Genomic DNA, 19,164 nt, shown 5'->3' on the forward strand with positions numbered 1-19,164 from the left:
AACATGACAGAGCCCACAGAGGAGTCACAGAAGTAGAAAGTCAAATTAGAAGAAGTTATTTTTGGCCCAAAATGATTGAAAAAATTAAAATGGTTACAAAAATGTGTAAGATTTGCAATATGCATAAATATGAACGTAAACCTTACAACATACAAATTTCATCAAGACCCACGACAGACAGACCTTTTGAAAGAGTTCACATGGATATTTTCCAAATTAACAAACAAAATTTTTTATCTTTAGTTGACGCATTTTCAAAGCATGCGCAATTGATCCCTATGGATACTAAAAATTTAACAGACGTCAAAAATGCCTTAGCACAATATTTTATGACTTTCGGAACCCCAAGGCAAATCATAACTGATCACGAAACTACATTTTGTTCAATTCACTTGAAAAACTATCTCGACAATTTAAATGTTGACCTCAAATATGCATCGTGTTCAGAATCGAATGGACAAGTAGAAAAAACACATTCGACAATGATCGAGATCATAAACACTAATAAACACAAGCACCAACACTTGAACATAACATCAATGGTTCTATTAGCTACAGCACTTTACAACAATTCAATACACTCAGCGACACATTACTCGCCTAACGAGGTCATTTTTAGACAAAATAATATTCAAAACCCTCAACAAATAAACGAAGAATCTACTCAAATTTTCAATAAAATAAAAATTAATTTAGAAAAAGCTAAAAACAAACAAGATAAACAGAATAAGAACAGAATTGAACCACCAATCATAGAGGAAGGCAAAGAAGTATTCGTCATTCCTTACATTAGGAAAAAATTAGATCCAAGGGCAAAACCGACAAACGCTCAAGAAATTACAGATAAAACGTTCAAAAATAAAAGGCGCGTTAAAAGGCACAAGAAAAACATAAAAAGACTTACATGACATGAAAATCATGTTTTCTAGATTATAAAAGAATAGCCAACCTTTTCTAATATCTTTTATTTTTCAGATGAAATCACTTGCGATCCTACTATTTGTCTCTTCAATCACCGGGTCAACAAAATGTAACTATTTAGGAATTAGAAACCTATCAAACGACCCGATGCTTTTGTTAAAAACCGTAAATTGTAAAATCCAATCAGGGATTGTCAAAATTATACATCCGATTAACATAACCAATTTGGAATCAAACGTATACAATTTTGTAAAAATATCAAGGAAACTAGATACAAACCATCCGATAACAAGTTTAGTTATTCAGAAAAGCAGACAGCTAGTAAATAACTTACACCTGTTGAAACCACTGAAACCAAGAAGAAGCAAACGATGGGACCAGATTGGAACCGCCTGGAAATGGATAGCCGGAACCCCGGATGCACACGATTTGGACATCATCAACAAAACTATGAACGAACTCATAGAACAGAACAACCAGCAAGTCAGGATCAATTCTCTCATCGATTCCCGAATTTCGGAAATAACAGGGACGGTCAACAAGCTATTGGAACATGAATCCATGGAAAACAAATTAATAATGGAAGAAATGGATGCAGTAACCCTCCTCCTATACATGGACACGACGAATCAGATTCTAGAGCAACTAGAAAACACAATCCTGAAGACAAAAATTGAACTGCCAAACAGTAAGCTACTATCTCTCCAAGAAATCCTCACAATCGAAGCTATTCTCAACGAACAAGGTATCGAAACGAAATTTCCCGAGGAAGCTCTAAATTATGCTAAGCCAAAAATAGCATCAAAACACGATACAATGCTATACATACTCGAAGTCCCTAAAATCAAAGGAGACTGTGACATAATCCAACTCATCCCATTAACAGTCAACAATCATGTGATTACCAACATTCCAAATCACATAGTGAAATACAAAAAACAACTATTCCAAACCGAATACCCAGAAAAATTGATTCAACGCGATGTCTTTCTTAATCCCCTGAAAGATAGCTGTACTAATTCAATTATATTTGGAATAGAAGGTCAATGCAAATCTGTTTTAGAAGATGCCACAAGAATCTCATTAGTCGACAATAACAAGATTCTGATCAATAACGCAAGAGGCTCCAGATTAGAAACAGATTGTGGGCCACATAATCGTGAGTTGCATGGCAATTTCATGCTTAAAATTTCTAACTGTAGCATTACCATAGACGGGCAGAAATTTTCTTCAGAAGAACGTGTTAGTAATACCGAAGAAATACAAGGAGCCTTTCCAAATCTTACGATGAAGTGGAATACTATTCAGGATCACAACATCTCATTAATCCACAACAAGACGATCCAGAATAGACTGAAGTTAGACTTGATCAAACTTGAACACTCTGGATTCCGAAAATTTTCGCTTACAGCTTTCGGTGGAATATCCACTAGCATAATCATTTTGATAACTCTAACCTTTCTTTGTATCTTTAAGAAAAGAGTAACTATCAAAATAAGGAATAAACCACGGGAAGCAGCAGAAACCAAGAAAACAACAGACGGCTAAGTGTCGAGGACGACACTTTTTCACCCCCCGGAGGAGTTACATACATCCCTCTCCCAGAACCCGAGACAGGATGTATAAACGTGGCGCTCCCAAGCCACGCGCAACCACGCGGTGATCATAATTGCATCGTAAGCAAATATGATCACTTAAATACCGATAGCGAAGGCATGCTCGCTCTCTTTGGTTCCCGACCCGGCAGCAGTAAGTGGTTCAGCAGCAGGAAGTGCAGTTAGCAGTTAGTTTAGTGGTAGTGATTAGTGAATAAGTAAGAGGAATGTTAAAATAAAACTTTTTTAAAAACATCCTCGGAGACTCGGTCTCATAATTATATGTTCTCCAGCACAAACTCTCCTTTACGTTAAATGGTTATTTTTCAGTGGAAAATTTTCTACCCTTTTCAGACGTTTTTCATTATGGAATTAGCTCATCGTCGGAAGGTACCTCAAAATGTTGCTCATTGGGAGGACGTTTCAGCCTCAGAATTGTCTTCGAGTTGACACGACCAATTTCTCGAGAATCTCGCCAGCAGTGAATTGGTTAATAATTCAGGGCTGCAAATTTTCCAATGATAGGAGACAGAATTATTAAAATTTCGGCTTAATCCGTTTCTTGCCTTAATTGTTTGCTTGATGAATGGAGAGCTCGTGTCAAATTATTCTGAACGATGAGGCTGGAAATCTTCAAATGAAAAAGGTCAACCCCTTGGATGTTATCTCCTCTGTCATTTGAGTAAAATATTCTACTGGAAAGGGTAAAATCAATTCTCGCAACTTGTCTGCAGGGTCAGAAGAAAAAAAAACCTGAAAACGAAGAAAGGTTAATTGATTTCTCGTGGAACACTGGTTATGAGTTATCCGATGATAAATAGCTCTCTAACTTGATAAAGTAAGAGGTATTCATATGTTTAAAGACCAGTAAAAATTCTTAGTTCTTAGAAGAGTTTTCAAGCTCGATCTAAGTTTTAAGGAACTCTTGTAAATAAATAGTACTTAAAGATTATAAAGATTATACTTACAAGATATACCTTTCTATGGATTCAAATCACTGCGAACATCGAATTGTCAATGTCAGCTGTCTCACGTATTTTAGTACTTCAGGTGGGTGCAGATGATTACTTTTCGCTGGAAAATGTTACACCCATTCTGAAGTTATTCATTCAAGAAAAAATAAACCTTAACTCATAGTCGGAAAGAAAACCAAAGTTTTTCCAGTTAAAAGAGGTTCCAGTTTTTTTGAGCTGACACCACCAGTTTCTGAAAAATCTCTACAGAAGTTGACGGTTTACTCAATGCTGCCAAATTTCCAGTAATATTTAAGAGAATGAATTAGTAAAATTGCCGGCATATCCGTTTACTTGTGCAATAATAGTTTTATATTATGGTTTACATCTGACTACAAAAGTATATGTTATTAAGCTAAAAGTCCATTACGAAGGGCATCAGAATTCGAAAACAAATAAAGGATTTTATATTTCACAAAGAGAGCCTGTTTTTGAAAAACAAAATTATTTTTCGCCTGAAATTCATCTTCGGATGTTTTCAAAAAAATTTTTGAAATGTATACCAACATTAAACGTCTTTAAATATTTGGACTTCCCCATCTGTCAATGGAAGCTTTCCTGCAATTTTTTTTTTCTTTGAATGAGGTTTTTCCCCTTCTGACATCCTTCATTCAAAAAACCTTCTCTCGTCATCGGAAGAAGATCCCAAATTTTTCCAGTTAAAGAACGTTTCAGCCTCATAATTTTCTTCGAGTTCACACGACCGGTCTCTTGAGGCGCCTCGCCAAAAGTTGATGATTTATTTAATGATGCCAATTTTCCAGCGATGTGAGAACGGATAAGTCAAATAATTCATTTTCTTCCGTAATTGTTTGATGTTGAAAGGCACGTGTCGGCTAACTTGCCTAATCTTGGCTCAAAATTTATTAAAGTAGAACGAGAATAGGTTCACTCTTCAAGTATTAAGGTCTTTAATGCTTTAATTCTACTTGGAGAGACAAACTGAAAATGGAAGGAAAAATTTTCAATTTCAGTTAAACGTTTATCACGAAAGTTGATATCTGAGATCAATATTTACACCCAAAGGTATTTTTAGCTTCAAAAGTTTTGAGATAGCTCCATTCTGGGTTCATTTTTTGTTTGTTTCGATTATAGTCGTTTCACCATCTTTATGGCAAACAGTTATTGAAAAACTTATTCGGTACAACTGTGTTCAGTTAAAGTTTGCCTGGAAATTTTTTGAGCTTGTTTTAATAAAGGTTTTTTAGACGCCTAAAAAAGATTTAAAATCTGTCGATAAGTTTTGATGAAAACATTTTATTTATAAATTTTTTCTTGATTTTTGTTAAGTTATTTTCTGGGTTTTAAAAAAAATTGCCCGGATTGCTCGGATTTTTTCAGTTTTTTGTATAAAACGTCCCGAATTTATCCGGCCCGGATACGTGCTGAAAAAATTCTGGCAACCTTAATCTACATCCATTTCACTTCCAAAAGATATTACGTGTATCAACCATTTTTGTCCTTTTATATTTGGACTGTCAATGTGAACTTTATCACTATTTTTTTCCAACAGTTAGGTACACGATGCTATTTTTAGAATTTAAACTACATCCACTATGAAATTTTGACAAAAAAAAAAATTGTTAAAAGATGAACTTCATGGGTAATTTCCTCAGATCTGACACGACAAATTTCGACATAATCTCGCCAAAAGTTAATGAAGTTTACTTAACTATGCAAAGTTTTCAGTAATCTGAGTCCAAGTTAGCGAAACTTTCTGGTTAATTCGTTCTTTGGCTTGATTGTTTGATGTTTGGAGAACGCGTGTCAAATTTCTTCGAATGATGGCGCAAAATTTTTAAATGGAAAAGGTCCGCAAAAAAGGTCAACCCATAGATCGGACGCCATTTCCAATCGCATTAAATGTGTATGCTATTCGAAAGGGTGGGGCGCAAAACGGTTCAATTATTGGGAACGAAGAAACGTTCATTTTCAGCGATTATTTAGAGATAAAATCCTTTATCTCAGGGAAAAATAATAAGGTTAGCTAATCGGTCGGTTTGATATTTGTATTCTTGGAAACCTTTCAAGCCAACAGCTTTGCCTTCAATGGTATTTTTCAATTTTATTACCAGATAAAATAAAGTTTCTTGGATTTTAATGGTGGAAAATTTGCAAGATACCGTTGTTTTTAAGCGAGAACACGATGAAGTTGACTGTGACGTCTCAAAATTTTATCCTCACATGAAATAAGAAAAGCTAAGGTAAGATTATATAAGTCAAGATAAAAGCGATCAATTCGATTCATGTCAAGAACCGTCTGGTTGTTGTTGAGTAAAACAATTTAAATGTGCATACAAGTTCAACTTTAAAACATATTATTCTAATCTTGACTGAATTGTTCATCACTAGACTTAAACTCTCTTAGATCCATCAAGAAACAACTAATCATTTTAAAACGAACACACACGTATAGGTTCTCAGTGAAACTTCATGTTTCTTTGAAGAGATCTAATTTACTCAACTGAATCAAAGCAATCCAATGTACGTACGTCGACGAATACGTCGATGACATTTTTTGTGTAGTAAACAAAGATTTTCTTGAAGAACTTCTAACATCCATAAACGGTTTGCATAAGAATATTAAATTCACTTGCGAAATTGAAGAAGACAGGAAATTACCTTTCCTGGATGTCCTGCTGAGGAGAGATGATGGCCTATTCCAATTCGAAATCTATAGAAAGCAGACAAATACCATGAGGGTAATACCGAGCACCTCTAATCACTCGTTCCAGCATAAGATGGCGGCGTTCCACCACATGATCCATCGGATGAACTCCATTCTCCTATATTTTATGCAAGAGTACGATAGAGATGACTGTGATGTCTAAAATTTCATCCTCACATGAAATAAGAAAAGCGTAGGAATCTCGACTGAATTGTTCATCTTTGAACTAAGTTTGCCAGAATTTTTGCAGACGTATCAGGACCGGACAAATCCGAGCAATTTTATCTAAAAACCTGGCAAAATCCGGACATTTGATTTCAAAATGTTTAACCCAAAATCCGGGCAAATTTGCTCAAAATTCTGGAATTATTCAGTAAAAGTTAAGAAGAAAACACTTGAAACATTTTTTTTTTCATCAAAATACATAAGTAGATTTTTAATCGTATTTTAGCCTTCCAAAATATCGGTTATAATTTTTTGGATTAAACTTGCTATAAAAATTTAAGTTTTTTTGTTATATTTTACAAATAAAGTTGATAAATCCAGGCCAAATCGAAGCTTTTTCCATTGAAATCTGGGCAACCGGACCGGGCCTGACTACTTAAATTTTGTGTCAAATATTCGGGCAAGTCCTGATTAATCCGGGCAATCTGGCAACCTTAACTAAAACCCTCTTTAGCATGGAGGTGAGCTTAATAGCGGCACTTTATTCAAACATACGGAAAAATTGTACCTAAACCCTCTTAGACCCATTTTTTTTAAAGGAACAACTTTTGTTTGCAGAAAACCATATGGATAAGGAGGTTTTTAACGATCTTTTTTTAAATCACATTGAGATATGCATGTATTCATTTGAAGTTTGGTACAAAACAATATGTGAGTACCCAAAAATTATTCAATGGTTAGTAATACTGTTGTTATTAGAAGACAAGATGCCGATTTTAGAGTTTTGATGAGTCCAAATCAGTTGATCAACTTTTTTTTAAAATAAAAAAAAAATCAAACTCTGATTTTTGCTGAATCCAAACATGCCTTTGATTGTATTGAAACCCAAGATTGACAATTCGCGTATTAACGAGCGCTGGTGGAACTAGCAATCGCTAGAGTACAGTGTAGCTTTGTAAGGACCTGACTGAAGTAGGTCTGTTTCACGTCTGTCTACTTTCAACAGGTTATGGGCCCAGTGATTAACTTGCTTTAACTGTTTGTCGATTTATCTTTAATTTATTTTTTTTTAACTTGTTTTTGCGATGACGAACCCTAAATTCGAAGGGTGCATCGCAGTAGGCGGAGCTGAGAGTCAACCAACCCTCGGAGGCCAGCAGCTACCCCAGGCCGAGGCAGGTTTTACGCTACCTCACACGGCAGCCGGGGTTTTCAAAGAACTGCTGTTGGACGGTCGGGCCGAGATTATCGGAGCCTGGAAGATGAGGTTGAAGTGACGTCTGGTTCCGGAACTCCGACAAAGGAGGTGGACTCGCTACAGTTGGGGGACCGCGAGGAGCAAAGCTGCCAGAGCTGTCAGGTTCCAGATACGGATGAAACAAGAGGTCGCTGCGATGGACGAGCTTGTGATGACCTTCAACAACGATGTTCTGAACAAAATTGTTGGGGTTATTTTATAAAGGACGCCATGGATATACTCTGCGACTTGTATCTTGTAAAAGGAACGAGTGCGATCATCGCAATGCGAGGGCAATTGAACAATCTCCCTATGCAAGGTTCGACTCTATGTGGTTAATCTTTAGGTGGGGACAAGACTGCCCTTTCACGAATGTGAGAATCAGTTTTTTCAATGTTTGGATTGCTACGTCACAAACGTTCATGAGCGTCTCGACGTTGAAGTCGCCATTCATCGACGACATGCAACGTATCATGTTGAATAAAAAATCACAATCAAAGCACCCTTTTATTTACGCTTTTCCTTCCTGACGCCTAGTACGACGACGTAATAAACAACTTTATTTGCGTCCCAAACATCCCTCCTAATAAGTTTCTATGGCTACATTTGGACGCCTAAAGTCTGCTTCATTTAATATTGGAACACAAACAATTGCGTGTAGTTCAGTCATTTATTAACGAATTCATAATTTGTTTTTCATACAAATGTAGCATTTTCTTTACTCTTTCATAAAAAAAAATTATTCATTGCTGTTTCGAAGAAATTCTCGTACTTTTCCCGTAATACGGCACATTAGGCTGCGCACACCCTTTTCGTCCACCGTTTTGGCGATTTGATTCCACCAGTTCTTCATTTGAGTCATGTTCCTAACAAGTTTTCCCTTTGCCTTAAGCCTCCGCTTCGTGATTGCCCAGTATTTCTCTATCGGCCGGAACTGGGGGCAGTTTGGGGGGTTGAGGTCCTTCGGTATTACGCTGACCCCGTTCGTTGCGTACCATTCCATAACCGTTTTGCTGTAATGGCAGCTTGCGAGGTCCGGCCAAAACATTACTGGACGGTCATGGGCACGAATAAACGGCAGAATCCGTTTCTGTAGGCACTCTTTTTTGTAGACTTCTGATGTCATTGTCTTGTCAGTGAGAAAGACTTTGGTTTTCTGTCCACAACTGCATATCCCCTTCCCAATCATGTACTTGCGGGCGAATTTATCCGCAAACACGAACTTAAATTTTGCAGGTACATCCCCCCGAGCCGTCGCCAAATAAAATTTTTGACCTGGGATTTGCCCAAAGTCCGCCTTCACGTAGGTCTCATCGTCCATCAGAATACATCCGTCGAACTTGGTCAGCACTTGGTCGTACAGCTTTCGAGCACGGATTCTGGCCACATTGTTCTGCTTCAGCGTCCGATTTGGCTGTTTGCTGGCTCGGAATGACCTTATTCCTTCCCGGAGACGAATTCGTCGCACCGTACTGGGAGCGGCCTGGAACTTATTGGCCAAATCGCGGTCTGAAAGATTGGGATTCCTCTTGACGGCCTTGATGACTTTCCCGCGCATTTTCCGGTCGACAGTTCCACTCCGACGCTTCGAATGCGGCTTCCGAGCCGTCGTCAATGTTTCCTTGTACTGCTTGATAACACGCCATACGGTATTTCTGGGCATTTTAAGCTGTTTAGCTAGCTTCGATGCCGACAACAATGGATTTTCAAGAAAACTGTGCACAATTTGATCTCTCCGTTCGGCTTCCATGGCGGTTGTTTACAAAATGCTATCGTTTGGTGTTATGACATAAATACATGGTGAAAGATAATGAATTTCCCGACACGTGGGTGAAAAAAGTTTCCAAATTCGTCCACTAGGAGCGCCACAATGAGCGAAAGAATATGTTCCAATATTAAATGAAGCAGACTTTAATACTTGACTCCCAATGTGGTGGAAAGAGAGGTGATGAGAAAGAAAGTTTTTTCTTCGTAAACATAGTTACCATGACAGAAGTGACGTCACTACTGACCATTTTCCCGACGCATTTTGCCTAGGATAAATGAAGCTCCCTGTCAACGACGCGTCGCGACGCAGGGCTTGTTTATGTTTATTTTTCTTTTTTCTCTCCGACGCACACAGGGGTAAAACATGAAAAAGGCGATCAAAGCTATTTTCTGCCGAAACTGTTTGTTTTAGACCTATAGTGTCTTCAAAACAAATGACCAACATTACAAGGGCTAAAAAATTAGTTTTTTGAAAAATTGATTAATCCACCTAGTAGTGAGTTAGAAAAATTAACTTTTTTAATATCCATTTTAGAGCTGTATTGTCTGAGAAAAGTGTTTAGCTTGTACCAATTATAGCAACTTTGTTAAAGTAGTCATAGCTGTAACATTAATCGTTTCAAAGTTATGACAGTTTTTAGAAAAATAACACCAATTTTCAGTTTTTTCAACATAACTTTTTTGCGCGTGATTTTTCATATAAAATATGTTCTAGAGAGTTTTGAAGACAGAAAAGTTGTACACTTTTGCTGAGCATATTGTATAGAAATTTTGAAGTTTAAACGAGATATCTTAAAAATACTTAACAAAAATAGTCATTTTGAACTGCTTATATCTCCTGAGTTCGGACAAGTTCGTTTGCATATTTTACAGTTTTGCAATCGGAAAAGTATCGCCTTTCAAACAATGTACAATTCAAAGTGGCCAATTTTGATCCTCGTTGTGTAAATGTCAATAGAAGTGAGATAAAAATGAAGTTTTTATACTAGTTTGAGCCTCTCAAGTCCAAGTGGTTCAAGTAGGCCTACTGTTAGAAATCCTACATGTTGCAGCCTAGTAGTAATAGTTATGCTCAAATTAGTATAAAAACTGCACTTTCGGCTCACTTCTATTGACATTTACACTATGAAGGTCACAATTGGCCACTTTGAATTGTACATTGTTTGAAAGGCGATACTTTTCTAATTGCAAAACTGTAAAATATGTAACCGAACTCGTCCGAACTCAGGAGATATAACCAGTTCAAAATGACTATTTTTGTTAAGTATTTTTAAGATATCTCGTTGAAACTTCAAAATTTCTATACAGTACATTCAGCAAAAGTGTACAACTTTTTTGTCTTCAAAACTCTCTAGAACATATTTTATATGAAAAACCACGCTCAAAAAAGTTATGTTGAAAAAACTGAAAATTGGTGTTATTTTTCTAAAAACTGTCTTAACTTTGAAACGATTAATGTTACAGCTATGACTACTTTAGCAAAGTTGCTAGAATTGGTACAAGCTAAAAACTTTTCTCGGACAATACAGCTCTAAAATGAATATTAAAAAAGTTAGTTTTTCTAACTCACTACTAGGTGGATTAATCAATTTTTCAAAAAACTAATTTTTTAGCCCTTGTAATGTTGGTCATTTGTTTTGAAGACACTATAGGTCTTAAATGCACAGTTTTGGCGGAAAATAGTTTTGATCGCCTTTTTCATATTTTACCCCTGTGTGCGACGTGCAATAGTGTGCGTTCCTTTGCGCCACCTTAGTAAAAGTGTACCTCATTGCTTGACTCCGTGATGGCGTCGCGTTACGTCACAATCGTCCATAAACAACTGTATGGATACAACGAACTAATACTAATGTTTTTGGTTGTCCCCACCTATAGATAAACCACATAGGGTTCGACTCACTGTCGTCACTTTCTAATGAGTAGGACCTTATCATACGAGGGATGGACTGGATGGGAGCAAACCTCGTCGCCTGGTCGCTGATAGCAATACCGCCAGGTTACAGCCACGTCTAGGGTGTGCTGGCTGTTCTGGCGCCAGTGATCAAGGTCAAGGTCAAGCTCCTCCAAAATACCAGCACTACATCGAGCCAACATCGAGGTAAGCCAGCAGTCGCAAATCACGCTTTGTGGACGGCGCCAAGGAAACGTGACAGTCGGTGCTTCGGGTGCGGCAAGAAGTTCCAAGCTGAAGGCGGCCAAGAAAAACGGATCCAGGCTTGACAAGGGCTCACGCAATGTTTGTCCGCGTGAAGAGCAACCAGGCAGGAGAGGCATGCAGCATTCAGGAGGTTAGCATTCTTGATCCTCTTAGTGTCGCTTCCCTGGCGCGGCAGCTGGTGCAGGTCGTGATTCGTCTTGCCCCGCAGGTAAGACGAATCCCAAAGGCAAGAAAAACTTCGAAGGTCGCACGGGTCAAAGGCGGAATTTTGAAGTTTCTAAGAAGGTCATCGGTCAGGCGAAGATTGCTACCAAGTCTCCTACGAAGAGCGTAAATGAGTGTTCTCTTCGTGAATGATTCTGGAGCGATTCATCACATGGTCCGTGACGAGAGATTGGTGGAGGACATCTTGAAGCTGTCTACACCGATCGAGCTGTTCACAGTCAAGACTGGTGAGTCAACGAAGGCCAACATAATCAGCACTGTACCGTTCCTGAACTGTAATATTCCTGAACTTGTGTCAAATCTTCTTTCGGTTAGAAAGGCTACCACTAAGCGGAAAAGAGTTACTTTTTCTGATGGTAAGGTCACTATTACAGGCTTGGACGAGGTCATCTCTCAAGGGTCAGTAATTGATGGTTTGTATTCCCTGGAAGTGGTTCGGATATCAAAAACTCTAAGGCATTGCTTGGGGAGAACCGGTTAGGATTTGATACATGCCACAGAAGACTTAACCATCTAAGCAATACTGGCGTAAACACACTTATGACACAGAAGATGGTAGAAGGAGTAGAATTTTGCGTCGAAACTTCCGACAAAAAAACGAAGTTTGCGAAAACTTGAACAAAAAGCTCAAGAGTTTGCAAAAATGTTATGGGTTCAGATACGTCTGAAAGTGGAAAAAGGGTTAAATCGGGAAGGGTACTCCAAGGAATTTGCGGTTAGCAAGTGTAGTAACTACCAGGCGCAGAGGAGTCCACCAACCAGAGGAGCTACCCATCAGAGGACCAGCCAACGCATAGGTACTATTGCAGAGGATCGCCAGCGAAGAGGGCACGATGTGCTCCAGGCCGAGAAGTCTAGTTCCAAGAGAGTTACTCTCGTGATCCGAAATTAGATGAGCGCAGAGGTCGATGCAGATTCTCTCTCTTTTTTTTTCCTCACATAATACAAAATTTTGCGACAATCTGTCAAGTGTTTTTGAGCTAGCGTCCAATGAAGAATGCATAGACTTCGATTTTTGGGCTGCACGTGCGCCACAATAAACTTTTTCCAAATCAAGGATATTTTTTATAGCTTTTATCACACAATTTCAAATCCAACCTAAATAAGGAAAAAATCTTACTGGGTATTTGCCAGGTGTTCGTTTAAAAAATTCGTTTTGCAGTCCATTTCGATTCCTGTTTTTTTATCTCACTTCCGGTAGCTGTCTAACTGTCAGATTTTGTTTAATTTCACAGGTGGACTAATTTTTAAACCTGTATACATGAACTGCGGTATGTTCTTGAATTTGTAGGACGAGCCAGACGGAAAAATTGACCTTTTTTACCACTTCTACAATCGAAATGTTCGGTTTGTACTTGATTAAAACTTTAACATTCCTTATTTTTATGGAATCAATCATCCTCACTTTCATTAAAATTTCAGCTCAGCTTTAGATTCCCTAGGACCCTAAGTCTTGGGGTCACTTAAAGGCACTTTCCTTGATTTTTCACGACCCTGCCCACAAAAATTTGTCAATCAACCGATTCATTGAGTGCTATCTCTGAATTTTTCATCAATTTCCATCCATGCATTTAAAATTTATTCACAAAAGAAAGAGTTGCGTTTGTTCTGAATACACTTTTTTTTATACGGGATTTTCATCCTCTGGGATGATTCATCCCTAGTTCTGAATACACTCTTTAGGTATGACCTTTTCTTATAAGTTGAATAAATTTAAAGCTATTTTATTTTTTTTCTCCCTGAAACAATAATATCCAGCAAGATAGATAGCACATCTTTGATTGAATACAGGCAAAGTCTGACAAAAATTTCGAACTCAAAAAATCAAATTCGTTTCTAGGAAATAGGCACAAAAAATGCTGTTTCTGTGTATAATTAAACTCAAATAAGATTGATATTTCATCAACATGTTTCAGACAAATTAAAGTTTACCTATTCCTTCAGGGTAAAGACAAACTTGAATTAATACAGCATGAACGCTGAAAAAAAAAACAAAAATGTAACATCACGTGATATTTAACTGAGGCGCTTGGGATCAGAGGGGTGCAAGTGCCTAAATGATAGTTTCGAGAAAACGCGCTTCAAAGTTGTGGTATACTTAACTCAAAATTGATGATTTTGGCACTTGCACCCCTCTGATCTTGAGGGCCTCAATTGTATTCTTGACCCAGTATTTTTTGCAACAGTTTGGATCATTAGAAGTGAAATTAAAATTCCATTTAAAGATAATTAATTTTTTTTTTGGTGTGTTTCACGTTTTCCGTTCCGAATTCATTCCTTTTTTTTTAAATAAAACAAAAAAAAGGGACTTTACTTACCCGATGGGACCGTGACATTTGAGCTCAGTTAGTCGATTAAGCGAGGGAGACCACAGATATGGTTTACACAGATAGACAGTCCACTTACACATTAATCTAAAATTTAGAGAGAAAAAACGAAAAGTTGTAATTTGAATTTAATTCCATTACAAATAACATATTTTTAGGATGAAGTTACCTATAATAACCACATAAACAAGTTACAAACGAATCGAGTTCAGTCTGACTGTTGAAGTCTATCGAGTATAGATTCGGCTGATCTTTGAGTGAAATGTTCACCGTAAGGTTTTCTACTAGTATAGTAAAAATTTCATCGATATTCGCTATGTGTCGCCACTGTAAAAAAATTCATATTTTTAAAAATATACATCGGAAAAATGGGAATTTCTTCAACAAACCTCCTGCGAATAGAAAACTTTCAGTCCTGGCAGCTCTAGTTCGTCCTTCTGGATGGCGGCGGTCTTGGACGAGGCCTTGTCCCGTTTGGTGCTGCTCCGGGAAACGTACGGTACGAAGCGAATTTTGACCCGACATTTGCCCGGCTTAAGCAGCCCATCCTCCCGAGGATACGGGATGCTTCCGTTGTACTCCTCGTACAGGTACCCGGGCGCAATGTTGTCGATATCGTTGATGTAGACGCTTTTAACGTAGCTGCCGAAAAAATAGATTTGCAAGTAAATAAATCAGGAGATTTTCATGTTCAATTTAAAAAAAAAATGATAACTCTCGACCAATTGCAATTGAGTAGCCACGACTAGTACGGTTTTCCCTTCTACTAACATGGAATAATCAAGTGAATACACTCGGCAAAATGAAACTCCCCAAGTAAAATGCCTCAATAAACAAACTTATGCGGTAAAATCGATTCGAGCCGTCCAAAAAATTAAAATCAATAGTGTTGTAATCATCCTACAACTGATAAAGAAAAACCACAAAAACAATTTCACCGTTCTCATCTCATAGTTCTAATAAAGAATACATTTTAGATCATAACTCAAATCTAAACCATAAATACGAATAAGGTTTCCTATTCTATGATGTTTGATACTAGGTTCAATATGCACTTTTATGACTCCCTTTCCAGGAACCCCCTTTAGTTGTTGCTTGCTAGCGATCGTCATTTCTTTCTCCTAGCCAGACGTTAATCGATAACGTGATTTATTTCCATTGGTTTCGAAAGAATGAAGTCAGCATCATCAGAGAGATGCTGAACTGTGTTTCCCAAAAACGACAACACAGTCTCGTTCGAGAAAAGGGGATGCAATTTTACTTCTGATTTGCTTAGTATTTTTGAAATAATTCTAATAGTAAAAGAAATCTTAAGAATAGAACTCGCTTTTTTTTTAGCAGTCTCAACAAAATTTATACCGATAACACTTATTACAAACAACATGGAAACAAATAATCTTATTAAAAAAAACCCACAATAAATAAATATAAAAAAAGCTTTGGATCCTTGTCACGTAATGGGGGTGTAGACCAACGAAGCCACACACAACTCTATTTCCGAGCTAGATATCGCCCAAAAAGAATAGTAAAATAAATTGAAGCCAATACCAGCCGGAGCTGCTGAAAGTTTTATATTTTGACGTAGACTAACGTTTTACGGCGACACTATAGGAGTGCCATTTTTTTTTGTAGCGGCCCACCACACTTCCCCACACCAAAAAGCTAATTTTAAATTGAATTGAAATTCTAGAACGGATCTCACGCCAAGAGAGGAGCTTCTTTAACGGACATCTTTTTCAAAGAACGTTTCGGGTTTGATGTGTTGATACACTAATACTAATGAAGCGCAAATATAAATTGGTGCGTCAAATTTGACCGAGTCTCACTATACATATGTAAGTAGTTCTATTTTCTATTGATAAATTTTGAGATAATTCAAACAGTAGAAAGAGTGAAAGTCAGACTGTAGAAGATGGGAATTGTATTACCTTTAGTATTCGAGATATTTTTAAATTTTTGGTGTAAAATAACTCAATTTTTTTATCTATAAGAAGACAAAAACGGAAAAACTATAATAAGAATAACTAAGTAATATAATGTATCATTATTTGTTAAATCCTCGAGTTCTCATCAATTCAAATTAAAAAAAAACAGTAGAATAAGGTGGGGGAAAAGTACAAGTCGGGTAAAATTATGTTTTGAGATTATCACAAAACGAGAACAGTAAAATCCAAAACTCTGGCGTGGAATAATGATTTGGACCGATCGATTGATTTGGAGGACACCCAGACAAAGAATCAAATGCTGTTCTTGGTATTTTGGGAAAACAACTGCAAAATTTTCCAAATATAAGAAAGCACTAAGGCTGTACTTTTACCCCACCATACTGTATATGAGTGAAATTTTTATAAAAGATTGAATTTTCGTTAATTTAAAATTCTACGAAAAACCATGTGGTTGTGTCTTATATACAACCTCTTCATCTTTTTTAACCAGCATATATGGATGAAGTTCATCGTTCTCTTTCTACTAGCTCAGTGCAGACAATTTTCAGATATAGACCTCTAATTTCTAGAAACAAGGGAAACATTAGCTTGATTTTTAATTATTAACTTTTCCCGCCATGACAAATGCGAAAGAGTAGAATAAAAATCCATATATCCATCACCACCGTAATGTAGATGTACATATGACACTCACAAGGGACCATTTAAATATTACGTAACGCGTTTAGGGGGGGGGATAACAACTTGTTACGCTTTGCTTACGCTTTTTGGATAGAAAATCTTATCCGAATGTGTTACGAAGGGGGGAGGGAGGGTTGAAAATTATCGAAAATTGCGTTACGTAATATTTTAATTTGATTTTTATCCGTTCTGGATGCAAAAAACTTCCAAATCGTCAAAAATTTCAATAATTCAAATCACACGAAACTAACGGGGAAAAAATGAAAAAATACATCTTTTATATGGTTTTTAATATAATTTTTTTTGTAGAAAAAGTGCTAATTTTAACAATTGTTATAAAATAATAAATTAAAAATATTGGGTTTATTTACAATTTACATATAACGTTTTGAGGCCAACAAACTTTGCTTGATTGTGTAGAAATAAGAATTTGTTAATATTTCATGGAGTAAGTTATAGTTTAATGGAGTAAATTTACGTCACAAAATTTGATTTTTTGTAAAAATTTATAAGGAAAATATGCTTTGAAAGCTGCTTTGATCCACTTAAAAGTCGGATTTGTAAAAATCGATCAAAACTTGGTTAAGCTTTTAAATAATTTCTAATTTTTAAATCAAAATCAAAATTATTTAAAAAAATGAAAAATGTTTTTAGTGAATGTTCTAATCTCACGTGAGCTTTCATTACATTGTAGAAAACAAAATGTAAACAAACTGTTTTATTACGAAAAAAAAATTACAAAAGCTGACTTAAACTAGTCGCAACATCTTTCCATTTAGAGTATTTGTAGCCTGGACAACATATTCTATATGTAAAATGCAGATTTTAAAGTTGGTTTGATAACTTTTACAGCAGTGTTCTATGAATTCTTAAGATGTTTCATACGATGTAATGAAAGCTCACGCGAGTAATATAGATTGTAATAGAAACAGTAGTAATTTAAACGTACACACCAAAAATTTTTTAAATTTAGACGTGACAGAAACGCTTAAAGACCGAAAAATAATTTGATGTAATGAAAAAAAGATTTAAATTTACATCATTTTGAATATAAATAACTAACACACTGACATTTTTCAGAATAATGATCTAGTTTCCTTGTGATCTATTGTTGCCAAGATCTAATTTTACATCTACTCGTATTTAATTAGGAAAACCGTTGTAATTTTAGATCATCTATAGCGCATATTAGATCTTGCATTGAAATTTATACTTTGGAAGACATAAAATTTTGCATGTTTAGACGTAAGAGCAAAGACAATTGTGCATTGTTCATTTCAAACCGTTTTCGTTTTGATCGGCGTGAAGTAATCAACTACGTAATAACAATGTTTTCTTGTAAGTTTTGTGAATTTTGTGAACAATTTGAGAAACTCTACGAGTTTCTTCGTCACGTGTGTGTGCATCACAAAATGCGGAGTTTTAAATGCAGTCATTTACATGTCATTTGCAGTGAAACTATCTTTTCAAACTGTTCGTCCATTTTTAATCGAATCAAGTCGTGAAAAATTTCCCTCCGCAAAACCGAATTTAAGTGAGTGTTATCAATTGCAAATGGTACATTATTTCTTGTGCTATGTAACGAGCGTTTGAAGGGAATATATACACGTGTGAAGGTATTATTTTATGTTTGGTGCGCGAAAAGTGATAGTGGCTTCCCAGTAATTGAAAATAATATAATTCAAGATGTAGTTGCAACGTTTTGTACAGTAAGCAGTACGATATGGTAAAATAATAAGTGCCAATAACTTTTGATGCAAAAAAAGATTCTTTTTTAAGTTCGACGTTCTAGTTTTGAAAATGAAATGGATACGCTTACCTTCTAAAAAACTGGTCCCATTCTTTAATAACTGCTATGCATTAACAATTTTTCCTCGGCCATGACTAAAGATGATAAAAATTTTTGCTCTGATTCTAGATAAATTATTGCACAAGCCAGATGTTCTCTGTACTATCACTTTTTTAAAGAGACATTCTTGTCTCTTTATTTTTTGAGATGTTGAGTTTTTGCAAAATCTGTTTATGAATTATGTTCAGACCCATGTTTTATGTTGATGAATGTTACATATACCTAAATATAAAAAGACAGGATAAGCTAGGACTACAGTTTTGAAAGTTTCTTACCTTGAAAACTATAGCTTGAGTAAGATGTGAGCAAATATACGTTTTCTAAATTTTCGATTTCTTGAACAGCGAAACGTTTGTATCACTGTTTGTATGTACAAAAAAATTTGTTTTGAAAATATCGGAAGCAATGGGGTGCGTCTATGAGGTAAGCTATAATAAAACTTTTTCATGAATTTGAGAAAAGTGGTAACGTCTAAAATTTTAATTTGAATTCAATACTTCGTGATATATTGTTAAATATATCCTGGAAAAAATATGTACTGCAAATAAATATGCAATTGTAGAAAATTTTATGAAAAGAACTAGCAGTATGAAAAATTATTTTGCTAGAAAA

General features: G+C 36.2%; 1 protein-coding gene across 1 annotated transcript in view; it reads right to left on the reverse strand.

Annotated features, from left to right (window-relative positions):
• Positions 1–19,164, reverse strand: part of LOC129745222 (tyrosine-protein kinase hopscotch) — a 56,383-nt gene that overhangs the window by 15,657 nt on the left and 21,562 nt on the right. The window contains exons 4-6 of the mRNA XM_055738160.1: positions 14,466–14,718; positions 14,246–14,403; positions 14,068–14,163 (exon numbers count right to left, since the gene is read on the reverse strand). Coding sequence (XP_055594135.1) covers positions 14,068–14,163; positions 14,246–14,403; positions 14,466–14,718 — 507 coding nt within the window. The remainder of the gene's footprint in view (positions 1–14,067; positions 14,164–14,245; positions 14,404–14,465; positions 14,719–19,164) is intronic.

Source organism: Uranotaenia lowii, chromosome 2, assembly GCF_029784155.1.
Source record: "Uranotaenia lowii strain MFRU-FL chromosome 2, ASM2978415v1, whole genome shotgun sequence".
In the NCBI taxonomy this organism is placed as follows: Eukaryota; Metazoa; Arthropoda; class Insecta; order Diptera; family Culicidae; genus Uranotaenia; species Uranotaenia lowii.